The 12,707-nt window shown below is 40.6% G+C and overlaps 1 protein-coding gene across 1 annotated transcript in view; it reads right to left on the bottom strand.

Annotated features, from left to right (window-relative positions):
* Positions 1-6,384, bottom strand: part of LOC140943075 (stromelysin-2-like) — a 7,952-nt gene extending 1,568 nt beyond the window's left edge. Inside the window, exons 1-5 of the mRNA XM_073392129.1 lie at positions 6,177-6,384; positions 4,715-4,978; positions 2,917-3,172; positions 1,328-1,552; positions 580-913 (exon numbers count right to left, since the gene is read on the bottom strand). Of these exons, the coding sequence (XP_073248230.1) occupies positions 580-913; positions 1,328-1,552; positions 2,917-3,172; positions 4,715-4,978; positions 6,177-6,284 (1,187 nt within the window). The 5' untranslated portion in view covers positions 6,285-6,384. The remainder of the gene's footprint in view (positions 1-579; positions 914-1,327; positions 1,553-2,916; positions 3,173-4,714; positions 4,979-6,176) is intronic.
* Between the last annotated feature and the right edge of the window lie 6,323 nt (positions 6,385-12,707).

Here is a 12,707-nt window from a genome sequence, read left to right as displayed (position 1 = left end):
TTGTTGTTGTTATTTTTTTTTACAGAGGTTTCAATATTGTTCAGGGGAAATGGGAGAATGAAAGTTTGAATTTGGATAAAGTCTAAAAGACGTTAAAAAAAAGTCAATGAGGTCAGCGTCTCAGCCAATTTTGCCACCGATTCTAGATAGCTTAGGACTCGTGAATTAAAAAGAAATGGGAATTGCTACGTCTATCTCAAAAATAAGAAATATTAAGTCTGTAATAAATCTTGAAAATAACTTTGTGGGTGTGACTTCATGTAACAGAATGATAATTTGAAATTTGAATTGGCGTACAATAGGCCAGACCGATCATTCTCTCTTGGCCAGACCTACTTCAGTAGTCCGACGTTCAGTTAACTCGTAGTTCGTGTTTTAACGAATTAGCAACACTTGGCCGTTTTGAACTTGGATAATCACTTCGGTTCGTTTATCAAACTACAAATCGGAACATAACTCTGCCAAACTTGAAAATACAGGAATCTTACGATGGACTACAGCATTTCTATAACATTATTAGTAAGAGTAAGTCAAGGACATGAAAAACGCACAAAAAGCTGCAACGTCATGGTCACTTACTGATTTCCTGTAAAGAAGACGATGTTTCCTTTTTTATTGCGATACGCAGCATCTATGGGAGTGCGAACATCGGGCCAGTAATCACTAACTCTCTTTGGCTCCCCTTTCTGCAACCTTTCATTAAGAGTCCAAAACATCTCTCTGTGAAAGAAATGAGTGTGGAACTTGCCGCGCCTGTCTCTCTCCATAACGACAGCATCGTATTTAGTTCCGGGTTTACATGCGGGGTGAATTGCAGTAGGGGTGGGGGGATCGGTCGGGGGTGGTTGTGTACTTGGTGTTGTCTGGGGTGCACGGGTTGGTTTCGTGGGTTTCGTCGTCTCTGGTCTCTTAACTGCAAAGAAGCAGATAACCATTAAACTTTTTGCAAGGATAAAGCGCCTATGTTCAATACTGTAGTTCACATCTGTTAGTCACTATTTCATCATCTGATCATTTCATTTTCATCGTTTTCGAATATGTTTAATTACAAACCAAGTTAATAACCAGCTTAGCTTGGTTAAAGCGCTGCACAGGTAGCGCAGAAGTCAGTGTTTGAGGATTTCTATTCGCAGCTGCATGAGTTGCGTCTTTAGCTACGATGATCTTCTTTTCATATATTTCTTCATTCCGAGCTTCCAATATATGAAATTCATATATTTACCATTTCCCTGTAAAATTATTATCCAGTATACCTTCCTTGCTTTTATAAACCCTACGCAATGATTAGATATTTTAATCAAAGGATGCAATCAAATATTTGATTTACCTGGATAGAGTGCCTGTATTCCCAAAATATCGTCGTTGGTCAGCTCAATATTAGAGCCCTGGTATCCTTTATACCATGGGTACATGACAGATTCTCGTACGTTGGAATGTTCTAATCCCAGACTGTGTCCGATTTCGTGAAGGGCCACCCAGTCCAAGTTTATACCGTCCTTCGTTCCTGTTGTAAAACGCTCTGCATCATCGAAGTGGGCGTCCCCTGACAGACCTGCAAGTGTATTTTTAACGTCGGTTATATCAGTTCGCCTTCAACAATGCAATCAGCTGAAATACGTGTATTGTCGCTTGAGAACAGGACGTATCCATTCAAAGGGACTATGTCATTCTATTTGCTTTCATTTCAAAATGCTAAAACCTGTCTTCACACCGATTGAATTTCAAAAACAATGGTCCAGTTTTGTTTATTTAGACTACAATTATCATGATTTGGACAGTGAAAAAGTTTCTTGTTGTCTTTTGCAACGGATGGCAAAGAAGGACATTGATTGAAACTTGACTGAATAGTTGGCCAACTTTTTCAAGTCTTAATGCCCTATGCCTGCAAATGAATCAGATCATTCTAGGTGCCCCCTGATAAAATCTGTTTGATATCTTCTGGATAACTCTACAGGAGCTTTTTGTTTGTGTATTGGTTAATGGTAGGTAATGACTTTATCACAGAATTGACTTAAGATAGCAGTATCTTCGTGACATTAGCCCCTTTGATAGGTGGAGAAGACAGAAGTCAAGTGGTTAAGAAGCCCCTTCCATCCCTAAGCTAGCCTGTAACTAAGCTATAACTGTTACTGCGACATACGAACCCGCTCAATTCATCACGAATACTGTAGCTTGCGAAAATAGCCGTCTCTCCTTCCCCCTTGCTGCTAGCGACGTTTCTTCATGCAGGAGAAACGTCCCAAGCGGCGAGAAGCGAGGGGAGACTAATAGCACTGAAATTGTTTAATAGAGTTGTACTTTCAATCTTACCGCTGTTCTCAGTCAACTGAACGATTAAAGGATATAAAGCGTGTAAATACTATATGTTTTTCAAACAGCTTCGAATGTCAACCTTATCTCTCCCTAAAGTCAAATACAGGGATGTAATGTGGTTGGAATAGGCTTAGCTACAAAAATCTCTAAAATGGCCTAAAATCAAATCAGGATTTACCTTAAACGTCTGAAAAACAACCTTCGGTTTTACCTCTAAAAATCACATAAAAAGTAATAAAAGGATTGGGTAATTTGTGGTGGAAATTCTGTGCTCAAGCCTGCCATGAACTGACAGAGATGAAAGGAATGCTTGATAAAGAACAAAACTGTTGGCCGATTGCGTGCGGGCTACAAAACTTTGCAAACAAAGGCGGGGTTTTGGATCGCTTGTGGTGAAATTACAGTCTTTTATGTGACAGAAAAATATCAAGACATTAAATGTGTTCAATTTTGAGCAACGGTGACGGAAAGAAATCATACGTAAGAGTGAGACTAAATCGTTTCGGTAAATATGGTTGTTAAAAAAAAAGAAACAATACAAAATAGAAACCATAAAAAAAAACTGAAAAAGCTACTTCTCCATTAAGACTCCTATGTACCAACCTTGGTTGTTATGTGGATAGAAAGCGTGGGCCAAAGTCCCTCCGTTGCCATCAAACGGATACGGATCTCCATGGTAACCTTCCACAAATGAAATCAAAATGTCGACTTTATCGTCTGGTATTGAGGGGTCGGCCTCACGTATCGTAAGCGCACTAGCCTCGTCCCATTTGTGAATCATTCTTCGAATTATATTTTGTTGAACATCAACTGTAAGATCCCTTGTGCTCTTGCCTCTTACGAATCGGTAAGTCAAATCCTTAAAAAAGAAGAAATGAGAGTTTTAAATACTATATGTTTTGTGAGTTTGGGGTTGGTACTAGTGGGAATCTAAGGGATCACGTGACTCACTCCCATCCCCTCTCCCCTACGTTGCGTCAACAATGAATCAAAGGCGCCCCACCTCACCGACAATAGTTATCTTAATTCAGTGAACCACAGACTCCTCCAGGAATTGAAAAATAATCAAATGATTTTGAAGGGCTAATTAACCGTCTAAACAGAATAATAAAAAAAAATACAGTAGACAAAGTGTTTGGTAAAAGAAACTGCTAAAAAACTGGAAAAATCCGAATGTTGGGTGGTAAAATGGTCTTCGAGAAATGAAGGTTTTAAAGACAAGAAACGAAGGGGAAGACCCAAAGTCCTGAATAAAGCAGCTAAAGTAGTTTTAAAGAAGGCTACAACAGTTAGCAGACCAAGTCTGGAGGAGGTTCATGGAAAGCGAAGGTTAGACGCCCCTGAGAGAGCAAAAAAACTTCTGCTTAGTCCGCCAAGTAACGATCAGCTCTTCTCAAATTTGTAAAGAAGTACAAAATCCTTACTGTGGAAAGAGACCGGGATGATTATCTTTTTTTGGATAAATGCCCAAAATATAAGGATATATATATATATTTTTAGCGGCCTAATCTAAAAAATATTGTTTGGGGGTCGAAGTAGCTCCTGCGTACTAGGTGATAAAAAATTAAGCTCGTAATGGATCATCCGTGGCTTTACGCACTGTATCCCACTCTGATGCCGCAGCGGCTACAGAATGTGATAAAAAAACAACAACAAAGGAGGCATACTAGTTACTTAACGTCTGAATACATATTCTCAAAGGAGCAATAAACATCTTCTAGAAATTTCTAGTAAAAATAAAGTTTTGGTCGAAAACTATAGCGCATGAAACTAGAGGAAAGAACTTTTGGGACACCCTATATTTTAGAGGAATGACCTATAAGTAAGTTTCAAGGACGAAATTTGCATCAGAGACCTTTGGATTCGAGGACGAGAACGACTAGGCGTACGAGATTTTATTTCAAGTTTTTTCGCGTATCGTCAAAAATAGTCACCCTGGAATGTTTCATTGTACTTTTTTTCACCAGGAAAGTAAACACTGTTATCTTATAATTATTGGAGCTTGTTAAGCCCTCTCCCGGTCACAAAATTAAAACATTTATGTGTTTAATACTTGTTTCCGCCACTGCGACACTCTCGCTAAAACTGCTAGTAGAATGATGACGGCTATCACGATTTTCCTCAAAATTACGCTGGTTCACCTTCGACCACTACTTCGCTCTGAGGAAATCTCGTCCTCGTCTAGTCGTTGTCGTCTTCGAATCAAAAGGTCTCCTCTGTCGCCACTGCTCATTGCTCATCCAGAAACGCAGAATGTATGATTCTGATATCAACGGCAATGACTTACGCTCTATATTTTAAATAATCATTTCATTATAGAACCTATGAAGGTGCGCTTGAGCTGGTTTCAGCGGGTTGATTGTAAAACCCACTACCTAAATTTTACGGGTGAAAACAGTACCGTCTTCTTCCAGAAAGTTCCTTGTAAGTAGAATTCGCCAACTTGATTCTGAATAGCTCCGACCTTCTTGACCTTCTTGACGGGATCTTTCACACCACATCGCTTTGTACCGATCAGTTTCAATGTTGCCTGATCAAGTTTCCCAGTCACAGGCAATCCACCGAACTTCTGGAGGTCCATTATCGCTTTTTCGATGTGCAGAGTTGGTCGACTTTCGTTGGACTCCTTTTCGATGTAACCATATTTTAAAAAGAAATTCGCCGCCTGAAGATGTAAAGAAAATAGAACAAAGAAATATAAACAAATATGCAAAATAATGTAAACTGTTAATGAAATACTAGATAGATGTCGTTGTTGTCGCAAGTATTTAGAGCTATATTTCCTTCCCTAGAGATGGAGATGAGGGAGGTAGACTCTCCCTTCTCTGAGACTTCGCGATATAAATGAAGCATGAGTCTAGTGTTGTACAGTTTATAAGGGATCATCTCTCCTTCCACCCTTTCCCTAAACTTTCATTAGACGCCCACCCGGACAATCTCGTCACCCCTATGTTTCAACACTGGTTTTAACTTAGTTGTAGAGTGGGCATCTCCCCTGCATTGTTTATTTCATCTTTAAATAGGGTCAGGATTTAGGACACTGGACGGCACACAGCTATCCGAAAATTAGGATAGTTCTTCCGGCTCTAGTCGTCTGCATACCCTTCAGCAAGGCCGCGGGCCCCCCTCCTTCAAAAAACTGAAAGAAACGGAAAAAACTGTATACCCGAAATAACTAGAAATTTCAGCCGAAAGATACCATACGCGATTCAAAAAAAGACGTGTTGTAGACGATATGGTCGATATGACTTCAAACCCAAGCGGACATGACACAGAGTATAAAATAAACATTAGGTTCAACTTCATCAGATCCTTTTACTTTGTAAATAATCATCAGTTATGGAAGAGACGACACTGCAGTACTGAGTAGCGTCTCTCCTATGACTTGTGTTGGAAATATTTTTCAAGCGTTTCTTAGTTGCAAATTTGTTAGAATCCTTACCTATGGTTCCCTTTCTCGTAATGTTATTGTTTTAGTACTGATAAAATTAAAATTGATGTGGTTCACTTCAGGTCTAGCGAACACTAAATTGACACCATTTAAATAAGACACTTTACAACAAAATCGGTCGGAAGTTTATAACGTACAAAATGACATAGCTAGCCTGTTTACAGAGTCTTTATTTTCTCTTAAGAGATCTGATCGTCGAGCGCGCGTATGGAAACAAAAACCGTTGGGCAAACGGGTAAACGAGCTGTCTAATTGCCAAAAAACAAAGAAAAAACATTTGTGGTCAGGTTTTGAGTCGAAATAGCCTGCTAACAAGCTCTCCATTTAAGGGATATCGTGAAAGGTAGACGCGCGAGCTGTACGTGAGAGGAGACAAAAGCTAAAAATGAAATGAAATGGATCAAAAGTTTACCTCCTTGTTAGCCTCAGCAGTCCTCCTTGAAACCGGTGCGCTGCTGACGCCGTTCAGTAGAACAACAAGCGCAACTGTTCCAACGACAGCGCTACAGAGCGTCTTCATTACGTGGTTATGGGTATCGCCTATAACTGAAGATTCACCAAGGTATCCAAAAAGCACTGATTTCCACGGTGAGAGAATGTCGATCTTTGCCAAGTGCCAGCTGTATTTATAATCGACAATTTAGGCGTCGCCCTGACCTGTCACCTACAATTGACGTTCGAGAGAAACGTGACCCGGATTTTCTGCAGGAAGCTGTCGAAACACCTCAACAAAACACGTATTTAAGAGATGATGCGTCATTAACAACTTCCAGAACAGACTACCGGTGCATCTAGGTGTCTGTTGAGGGCAGAGGGGTGCACTGAACTCCCGCATTTTGTGTAAACATGGATGTGCCGCTTAAATGGGTATGTTTTATGGGAAATGGGTCCTTGAGTCTATTCAGCATCGTTATAATACGGGGTGTCTTTCTGGGGCAGAAGCCTTAAACAGGGAGAATGAACGTCTCTTGTCTTGAACAGGATATCGCCCGGGGGGGAGGGGTACTCCTGGGAATTCTCGCTGGGGGTGTGCCTGTCGACCCAATTTCAGACCAACTTGAAATGTCATTTTCCACACCCGTTTTCAGACCTGGAAGAGATCGCAAAACGCATCATGTTTACAAAGACAGAAATTATATCATCATTACTCAGATTAGAACGCCGACAAAAAGATTTCCCAAAATTCATTTTGAATTCGCATACTAGTTGTGGGGTTATTTCATATTCATTTGGAACCATTCGACAAATATGTTCATACGCCACCGTAGCTCCCTCGAAAACTATACCCGTTTTCAGACCAAAACGGCGCAAAAAACCATACCCGCCCCCTCCCCCAACGGGACTATCGCAATAAATGGTACTTTGGCAAGGGTTCGAAGGCCTTAGCGGCAAACCCCAGCCGAAACCAAGTTTCTCCTCAGAAAATTGCAGTGTTAGCTAGAATGAAGTGTTGGTTTTGATAAATTGTCTTGGTATATGACTTTTGTAAGTTCAACAGTTACTATAATTTTAGCCCTGAGATCCTAAGCCCTGGGGATGAGGTTGTTTCAGAAATTCTTGTAGCACAAACCTGAATGATACCCGTAAAGGTGGAAATATTGGTTTTCAGTCCTGAACACCTGAGGTGAGATTAAAATCGTTGACCAAAATCTGCAATAATTTTGCAAATTGTTTGCACCCCGGCTGATTACGGTTAGAAGAGGAACATCCCTATCTTTTTCTTACGGGAGTCTCCCCCGGGTGTGTTATTGCTTACCAGGCATTACCGGAGTGACACAGGTGTCTTTGTCTCAACTCCAATTGAAAAGGGGTGAAAGGTCTATTTCACGAAAGTGGTGCTGATAAAACCTCTCCCTCGTTGGAGAACGGGAGTGCGTCCTTTTATGGACTGTACGGATACAACGTGTTACCGGACAGGGTATGTGGTATTTGTGGTCATTTGTCTCTAATCATTACAGAGCATAACTTTATGAAAGCCGAGGTAGGAGTTGTTTTAATTTTTCATCATAGCCCGGTTTTTATTTCTTTATACAGAATATTTAAAAGAAGCTTTTGTGGACAAGGTACAAGGTAAAACAATCATATCACTAATTCTAATTTCGGCATAGCATCGGCAAAAGGGGAAAGGGGAAAAAAAAGAACTTGCCGAACATGGTCCGCCTCCTTTCGGTGAGACTTAACGATAAACGTGCTTGTGCTTATTCTTTGAGCGGATAGGCGGGTAAAGAGCAGAGAGAGCCAGAACAGATCGACATGATAAGCAAAGCTGATCCTCTTCAATACGGAAATACAGGAAATCAGCAGAGCTGAAGGTGGCTGCTGGGATTTCATAGCGAAAATTTCTGTAACACTACAATTCTTGGGATACCCCTGGAATATTCGGGTATACGTTCTGAAGCCTAAAGATGTGACTAATTTCAGACTTCACCAAAAGAGATAATTGAAACAACAAATTACGCAATTCCGTCAATTCCAGACCCTGGTTCAGCACGAAACCTTGACCTATTTCAGACCTGAATTGAAAGGATCTTATAGACTCCCAAGAGCGTTGTAAAAAGAGTTGAGTAACCACGGGCGTAACTAAGGTGGCCCGGGCTTGCTCGTGATTCAGTATAAAGGTAAATGAAAATTGTTGAAAGGGTTTTTAGTAAAGGGAAAAAAAAAAGAATGAAAACTTTTAAGGAGGCATAAAAAGAGGAGGGGAGGAGGAGGGAAATGGAGATCAAAGGAAAGGGACTTTTCCCCAGTCCTTTTCTCTCTTTATGCAGCTTCCCTTTCAACGCCTCCAGAGATTGGCCGATGATATCAATTTTGAGGGCGTTGTGTTGGAAAGAAGCCCAAGAATCATTGGGTTACTCATTCCTGGAAGAATAAACTGCTTTATGTATTTCCTGTGATATTTAGAGAACATACGCAGTATGGCAAATAGTAATAAATTAGCCCTTTTCTAGCAAAACTCTTAGGCTAACCAAGCGAAACATCAGGAAAAAATAATATTAACTCCTGTTATCAGTACGATAAAGTTCTTGCGCAATGAACGTGATATAGAAACCATACATTTCTATTTGAGAGTCCAGTTCCTGGTCAGATTAGCCTCCGGAGCTGGCGGTCAATAAATGTCCTTCGGTTTTCTTTTTTATCACCCGCCCTCGACGGACTGAGGGTCTGCGAACAGGAAAGCGAAGCATGCGCGAGGGATCGCATTTTCAGCGCGTGCAGATTCTGGCTCACGCGCTCGACTTTTCAGGATATCCACCAAAAAGAGGTCTTATCGTAGGCCAAACTGAATAGATCTAAAAATGTTTGGAACAACATTTTCAGCCTGTAGTAGGCAGAAAAATAAGAATATCTAGCCTGCGAGCAAGCTTTCCTATTTGGGCGTGTGAAACGAGTCTCGCGAGAACGCGCGAGCGAGCGGCGAAGCTTCGCTTGCCCAAATAGGAGAGCTTGCTCGCAGGCTAAAGAATATCCAGCCTGGGTACAAAAATATACCTTCTAGAAAAGGGTGTAAATCAGCAGGAGGAAGGGGCCATCTCCATTGTTTCCATCTGTTTATCTGTGACGGCGATTGATCCTGCCAGTGTGGTTCAAAGGGCCGATCGATGAAGAAAATCAATCAAAGTAGCTGACTGAATTTGGTGGAGAATTGAGAAATTAACAGAGGAGCACACTCGAAGGGATTGATGAGAAGTACGGTCGATTTAATCAGCGAAAGAATATATGGAATATAAACGTGCGTTAACCTGTGAATCGAACCTCCTATTCTGAGGACTAGACGTTGCCTATTTTAGAGAAAAAAAGGAAATAATATTTATGATTTTGCTGGTACCATGAAGATGATGGCGATCCCGCAACACGGGCCGCGACTCAAATTAACAAAATTACACAATTGCGGGCACAAAATACCAAGAAGGTTTACACAAGCAGATAAAAGCAGCAACAAAGCTCGCACGCTTATGATCAAATTAGTGATGTAAAGCAATATTAGCCCAGCTTTTAATCTTTTTCCCTACCTCTCTTGTTCGAATTTCTGCTGCGAGTGTACCTTACAAATTTGCACAAGGGAACCGAAGTGTGTGACGTCACACTGGCAGTGATGAATCGGTCACAGACAAACACATGAGATGACCCCTGGTGTAAATCAGGAAATTGAGTTGTTTTTTTTTTCCATTTTTTGGACTAAGTTTCAGCTTACCATTTTTTTTTTACCCAAACAAAATTATCCTTGTTACGATGAACGTCTCTTTCAAGATGTTAACTGGATGCCTTGGCTGTCAGCCTAAAAAGCAAAATTAGTGTTATAAGACAGACAAGCCCTTCCCTTTCAGCGGACTAAAGCTACTGGCGCCCCACCTGAAACGACGCCAAAAGTACGTGGTGATAATCATAGCAGACAAGGCCATCAGATTATAAAATAAGAAAAACAGACAACTATACTTTATTGAATTCTTTCCTAGGGCAGTTTCAATCACTGGAATATAAATTGTTTTTCATTAAATTGTACAAATAAAAGCTTCTTCAGACGAAACTGTCACGGAAACTATCTGGCAGCATATTTCTGAGTGACGCAGGGTATTTGTAACGAATTATTGCTCTCAGTAGTATTTTGCTTGTGAGCTTCAAGAAATTTTTTTCGTATTTGGTGATTTCAGAGTGCGACAAGAGTATCCAAAGGATGAAAAAGATGGAATTTGATCGCATTTAGTACATTTGGTGCCCGGGGGGGTACTCCCTAAATTGGGCTATATAGGTATGTGCGGCCCCAAAGGGTAGGGTTTTTCAGCCGTTTTGGTCATAAATTGGGTATCGATTTTGGCTATTTTGCCGCCATTTTGGTCATAAATAGGGTAACGATTTTTGCACTGTAGTCTTAACTTTGCAGTATTATAACCTACCTAATAAAAGCAGATAAACATTGCCTTTAACATTGGTCTGAACTAGGGAAATAATTATAAGGCAGGTCTGAAACAGGGTATTAATTAAGGGTCAGGTCATAAATAGGGTATCAAATTTTTGGTTAGGTCATAAATAGGGTAGGGAAAATCGCAGATTTTGGTCATCATTAGGGTAAGGGTTTTGGGAAGCGGGCCGCACACCCCTACCCAATTTTTCTGCGAGTACCCCCCCCCCCGGGATTTGGTGTATGTAAATGTACAGGAAACTCCGAGTATAGTGTTGATTCACAGACTGTTCGGTTTATGCCGAACCTCAATTTCTGTGCATGTTAAATCTATTTCGAATCCAATTATTCTTTCATGTGCACAGGAGCCTATCACCAAGTAATAAGACAGTATTGTATATGCTGAAGCATACATCACTATTGTATTCGACAACAATAAAAAAATCAGTTCTTTACTCACTTACTCTTAGACTACAGCCTTGTCCCCTGGGCTCCTCCCATTTTCAAAAGAAAAAGCCTGGGAGGCGAGATTCATGCAGGCATATCGTATTTTGGAGAAAATTAAGGAGCACAAGCAGAGGCGTTTTTGAGCGGCGCACTCAACCGGCGTTGCATTTGGGCACTAGTTTTACCCAAATTTTTGGGCGAATCGTCTCTTTATAAGAGTAGCGTCAAGGCATATTTAAAAAGAAGACCACTCTTATGATTGGCCACGGTTGTCGCGCGTGGCAGATTTCGTTTTGGTTTCACGAATACTTTCCACAATTGTATTTTTTCACAAAACGAAAAAACCTGCACTAACTATAATTGATACCACAATATATTCTAAAACGGACTTTCATAAGCTATAATTTAAGAATGATACAAGAACAAATTATTTCAGCCTACAATAGGCAGAAAATAAGAACAATCAGCCTGGGCCGGAAAAACAACGTTCTTATAATAAAAAAACAACAACAAAAACAGTGTAGTAACAATGCATGTGGAGTGTGGTAACAAATTGCGACTCGTCTGTACATGACCCTCGTGGCATAACAGCATCGCTTATCGGAACTAGTAATCACGTTAACGGATGGAGAGAGATGTATATAAGATCGAGGCTGAAGAGTTATAAGTCCAAACCAGTGCTGAAAAAGATGAGTTGTTTACGAAATCGCCTTTTTAAAGTCGTGTGTGTAAGCGCCCCCGTAGCGAGGACCAGGAAAATTTTAGGATATTTACGTTTCAAACGTTCTATTTGGTATATACATGTATACGACGGCCTTCATACGACTGATACTACCAGCACTTTTTGAGCATTTCATATAATTGATTATATAGGTATTAAATTAAATGCCGGAGCCAGAATTCTGGCTGGCCGAAATGATTCAGAAAAATAGGACAGCCTTTCTTACAAGATTAAAACAAGTTATTGCGACATGTTAGATTATAGCTGTATATTTTTCGCCCTGACCGGAGTGCTTGCGTTCTTCTGTAACGATCTTTCATGTACAGCTGCGTAGATGGTCGGCGCTTGCTACGCAGCCTCCCAGAAACACAAACTTTTTTTTGTCAAGCACTTGATGCGATAGTGAAAAGATCATTACATTTACTTTTTTCAGGGCGCGACACCATAACTGATAAGAGAAGTTTTCTGTTGTTCAGCAAATCGAAGCTGAGAGCCACTCCTAACCAATACAGTGTTCGGAAATTGTTGTGATGTCCGCAAGGTCGTAAAATTGGTCAGATTTTCGGTAACAGCCGTCAAAGAAGTTTGAAGGCTTCACATTATTGCATGACACTCTTTCAGTAAGAACAAACATCAACAGCCGTATAAACACTTAACAGGTACAGGAGGTAAAACTAGGAATTCAGCTTTTGTTGACAAAGTTTCGGCTTACGATGTATTTGATCCAGAGAAATGACCCTGCAGCCGATAATGCATTTTTCTGCTCTCTTCTTCTCGCTTTTCTTGCCAAAGTTCTTTATTTTTCAGTTCACAGCCAAAAGCTGGAATATGACTGTACCATTCAGTGTACTCCGACGACGACAAGTTAAAAGCCT

Source organism: Porites lutea, chromosome 7 (assembly GCF_958299795.1).
Source record: "Porites lutea chromosome 7, jaPorLute2.1, whole genome shotgun sequence".
NCBI classification, from domain to species: Eukaryota; Metazoa; Cnidaria; class Anthozoa; order Scleractinia; family Poritidae; genus Porites; species Porites lutea.
This window is presented reverse-complemented; position numbering and strand designations above follow the sequence as displayed.